At 36.4% G+C, this 4,678-nt stretch overlaps 1 protein-coding gene across 4 annotated transcripts in view; it reads left to right on the plus strand.

Annotated features, from left to right (window-relative positions):
* Positions 1 to 4,678, plus strand: part of Uchl5 (ubiquitin C-terminal hydrolase L5) — a 30,255-nt gene that overhangs the window by 5,937 nt on the left and 19,640 nt on the right. For all 4 annotated transcript variants that reach the window (XR_002377354.2, XM_021155770.2, XM_029480547.1 and 1 more), the window contains exons 2-3: positions 1,426 to 1,489; positions 3,529 to 3,634. Coding sequence is in view for 3 of the 4 variants with exons in the window: in XM_021155770.2 (XP_021011429.1) it covers positions 1,426 to 1,489; positions 3,529 to 3,634 (170 nt within the window). In the remaining variant the exon portion in view is untranslated. The remainder of the gene's footprint in view (positions 1 to 1,425; positions 1,490 to 3,528; positions 3,635 to 4,678) is intronic.

A 4,678-nucleotide genomic window follows, 5' to 3' on the forward strand; every position in this document is an offset into this window, starting at 1 on the left:
AAAAACAAAAAAAAAAAAGAATACTCTATAAAAAAAGATACAAAAAAAAAAAAAAAAAAAAAAAGAAAGAAAAGGAGATCTGAAGGCTTCCTGAGTACCCACTTGAACATCAGGAGTTAGGTTTCCAGACAACTGCAAGCAAATGTAGACTTTAATTAGTAGTAGCTATAGAGAATTCAGACAAGTTAATATCCTGAATATTCTTGTGTTGACATCATATTGTGTAGGTTTTAGAGAAACACTATCCAAAACTGTTTACACACAGAGACACTGGTAGATAGTTATTTTATGTCTTGTAATAATGCTAGCTGCCATCTAGTGGCTTTTAGTGTTAGGCACTATATGTCTTATTTATTCTCTCATTTTTGCCTTCACAGCTGTGTGAGAATAATATAGAGGCAAAATGGTCATATGTAGTAATGGTTGAGCCATGATTGAAATTTAGCAGTTCAAGAAGCTGAATGCTTACTTTGTGAGTACTGTGGTACTTCTAGAATGAAGTTTCTTGGCTGGGGCTAAAACTATTGTTTTAGATAATCCTGGAGGCTCTCAACTACTGTATTTGAATCATCCACCTGTCTTAGCTTTCCTAGTACCTGGAATTATAGATGTATTATCTATCTAGTCAGATAATTTGTCATCTCTTTCTACTAGATGCCAGTGGTAAGTCACCTGAATTGTTCATGCTATTGACTAGAAAAAAGAAAATAAAGGAAAAGAAAGAAAAGGAGGGCTGGAGAGATGGCTCAGCGGTTAAGAGCACTGACAGCTCTTCCAAAGGTCCAGAGTTCAAATCCCAGCAACCACATGGTGGCTTACAACCATCCTTAATGACATCTGACACCCTCTCCTGGTGTGTCTGAAGACAGCTACAATGTACTTACATATAAAAATAAAAAATAAATCTTTAAAAAAAAAGAAAAGGAAAAGGCTATAGATATTGCTGCATATTCCCAGGAGAACAAAATAATCATAATAAGTGTGGTTGGAAAACAATGGTGTAGAAGAGTGTGCTTGGGTTAGGGAAAGGGGTTAGTAGAGAATATACTTGGAATGTATCAAAACTAAAGATTGAAAGTCATTGTTAAGTGCTATTCTTTCATAGAAGAGAAAAGTATAGTGATTTTATTAAAAAGAGTTAAGGACAGAGTAAGAAACAAGGAGCCAAGGATTGAGATACAGACATTACAGGGTTCTATTTGATATAAATAAACTCTTGAATCTTAATACTATGATCTCACACTAAGGCTCTGGGAAACAATAAAGGAAGCAGTGGGCTTGGCTGGGGGTGTTAGCACTTTTACCATTCTAATTTGTCATGTCTTGTTGCCCTAGCATATGCCTTTCTTTTAGTTAGTATTTTATCTCCTGGTAAAGGAGAAAATATGTTTTTTGTTTTCTAAAGAAAATAATTTCTTGTTTCAGGTTGCCGAGGGGCCCAAGTAGAAGAAATATGGAGCTTAGAACCTGAGAGTTTTGAAAAGCTAAAGTAAGTGAAGTTTTAATTGTATTTATCTATGTTTCAGCACACTTTTTAAAAAAAAGATATATTTATTTATTATATGTAAGTACACTGTAGCTGTCTTCAGACACTCCAGAAGAGAGCATCAGATCTCATTACGAATGGTTGTGAGCCACCATGTGGTTGCTGGAAATTGAACTCAGGACCTTTGGAAGAGCAGTCAGTGCTCTTAACTGCTGAGCCATCTCTCCAGCCCTCAGCACACTTTTAAAAGATACTTCAATTTTTCTTTTCATTTTACTTGAATTGCCATAGGGCTGAGTGCATTTAGGTTTTGGTTTTGTTATTGTTTTCAATTCTGTAGAATAAGTATTATCCTGAGTTCATAACCAAGAATCTGCGATTCATGGGTATGTTATATGCAAGAAATTAAAATTATCTACATTTTTATGATTATAAATTCACAACATTCACTTACAGTTCAATAGCATTAAACCCTAAAATGTATTTTATCATTAAAATAATAATAGGCCAGGAAAGCACAGATAGATCATATGCTGTGGTATTGTTTCCTGAGAAGGTTAAAAGTTCAAATTCCAAATGTTGATGCTAGGAAGAATCTTTCACCAGCTTTCTGATAAGAATCGCCTCCCAGAGCTGAAGTGCGAGGTAAGGCTAAGGCAGGAGGAGTGGTAACTCCCGGAAAGTGTTGAATGTGTAGATAGTTCTCAGCCAGGCCAACCTGGAGTGTGGAGTGAGGTTCTGTCTCCACATATAGACAAAAACACATTGACTAACTGCGGATGGAGGCCCAAATGAGTTTCCATTTTGAGAACGTTCATAGCTTTATAATGGGGACAAGAAGAGGCTTTTCAAGGGAAAAATGGCAGCCAGGCCTGATGCCTGATTATTTGTACTCTCAGAGTTTAGAAGGCTGAGGCAAAAGGACTGTCATAAGTTTGAGGCCAAATTAGCTATAAAGCGAGTCTTACATGGGCTACAGAGTGAGATTTTGTCACAAAAAGCCTGTAAAGTAATTAAAGGGGAAATGGGTACTTAAAGTTACTGTACTGTGTTTAGTAGTGAGAAAAAAGTGAGTTTCTCTATTTTCATCTTCTCCATAGAAAGGGCAGTGATTGCAGACAAAATAAGAGACTAATTCTGGCTGAAGAAAGCTGTCAAAATAAGAAATTTAAAATAATGACTTAATGTTTATTCCATTAAGAATGAGTAATTTCATTATGCATAAGATGGCAGTAGTCATGAGGATTATACATAGATTCAATAATTATGCAAAAGTGATTTCCCAGTTATGCAAAAGTGATTTCCTAGCTGGGCGTGATGGCGCACACCTTTAATCCCAGCACTCGGGAGGCAGAGGCAGGCGGATTTCTGAGTTCGAGGCCAGCCTGGTCTACAAAGTGAGTTCCAGGATGGCCAAGACTAGTTGAGACCCTGTCTCGAAAAACCAAAAAAAATTTCCTGGCCACATGTAGCCCAGGCTGGCCTCAAACTCCAGAGCCCAGGTTGCCCGTACCTCCCAAGTGCTGGGTTTGTAGGCCTGTGCTACCATACTCAGTCATTTTTCTAATTTTTAAGTGAGCTGATAAAAGATAAATGAATTGTTGAATTGTCTACAGACTTGAGAATAAACTTTATATAATTCTGTTATGACTGGGGCTGGTGAGATGGCTCAGTGGGTAAGAGCACCCGACTGCTCTTCCGAAGGTCCAGAGTTCAAATCCCAGCAACCACATGGTGGCTCACAACCATCCACACAAGATCTGGCGCCCTCTTCTGGAGTGTCTGAAGACAGCTACAGTGTACTTATATATAATAAATAAATAAATCTTAAAAAAAAAAAAATTCTGTTATGACTGATTTAGGTTTTAGTGTTCCTAGCTTTTAAGCCAACATTGTAATGACTATAAATGCCTGTCTTAGTTAAATTTCCATATTCACTTAACTTAGCTAATTTGCATTTTCTTTGTTACATAGCTATGACTTAATATATTGATGGTAAGAATCTGGTTTTGGTGTTGCTAATTTAGTTTTTTATTTTGTAGGCCAGTTCATGGGTTAATTTTTCTTTTCAAGTGGCAGCCAGGAGAAGAACCTGCTGGCTCTGTGGTTCAGGATTCCCGACTTGAAACAATATTTTTTGCCAAGCAGGTATGGTCTATAGATTCTAGTTTAGTACTTTCTTTTGTTGTGGGGTCAGTCCCTTTGCACATTAAAATTTATTGCCAGAAACACGTTTTGTGTATATGATTATCTTCTGTTATATAGTGTATAGACAATAAAACTGAGACATTTAAAAAGTGATCAGTTGATTAAAAATGAACAAGTTGATGCAAAATTTAAATTACATGTTAATATAAGTAGGTTGTAGGAAAACTCAGGGTTTCTAGTATAACAAGCAATCACTCCATAACAAAGTAATGTTCTGGCTGGGCATGGTGGCGCATGCCTTTAATCCTAGCACTTGGGAGGTAGAGGCAGGCAAATTTCTGAGTTCTAGGCCAGCCTGGTCTACAGAGTGAGTTCCAGGACAGCCAGGGCTACACAGAAAAACCGTGTCTCGAAAAAACAAACAAAAAAAAAACCCCAAAAAACAAAAAACAAAGAAATGTTCTAAACCTCAAATAACATTTTAAATCAAAACTGTATTTATCAAACCAAAATTAAAGAGTACTTAAAAAAAATCCATTGTTTTAAATCTTCTCAAATGTGTATATTACCTGGTTAATGGCTCCTACAAAGATTGTCTGTTCTGTTTCTCCATTTAGTCTGTCTTTGTTTTGGTTTGCTTTTGGTTGAAGTAAGTTAAGAAAGTCTGTATGTACTTCAGTATGCTTGTAATTAGGAGAGGAGTACAGAAGATTATTTTTAGGTAATTATAATATTCTTAACAGTGTATGGAAATCAGAAAACAAACATGAAACAAAACAGAAATACTAGTTGCATTATGAAATGTGCCATGTGCTCCGTTACATTTCTTTGGATTGTTTTATCCTTTGTTGTTTTGATTCTGCATGATTGGGTAGCAACTTCAGTTATAGAAAACTCACTGTTGATCATCATTCAGACACTGATGAACTTGATTGAACTGAGGATTGTAGCATCTTTCCATACATATGCAGCTAGAGACAAGAGCTCCGGGGTACTGGTTAGTTCATCATGTTGTTCCAACTATAGGGTTGCAGATCCCTTTAG

The sequence above is a fragment of the Mus caroli genome, chromosome 1 (genome assembly GCF_900094665.2).
Source record: "Mus caroli chromosome 1, CAROLI_EIJ_v1.1, whole genome shotgun sequence".
In the NCBI taxonomy this organism is placed as follows: Eukaryota; Metazoa; Chordata; class Mammalia; order Rodentia; family Muridae; genus Mus; species Mus caroli.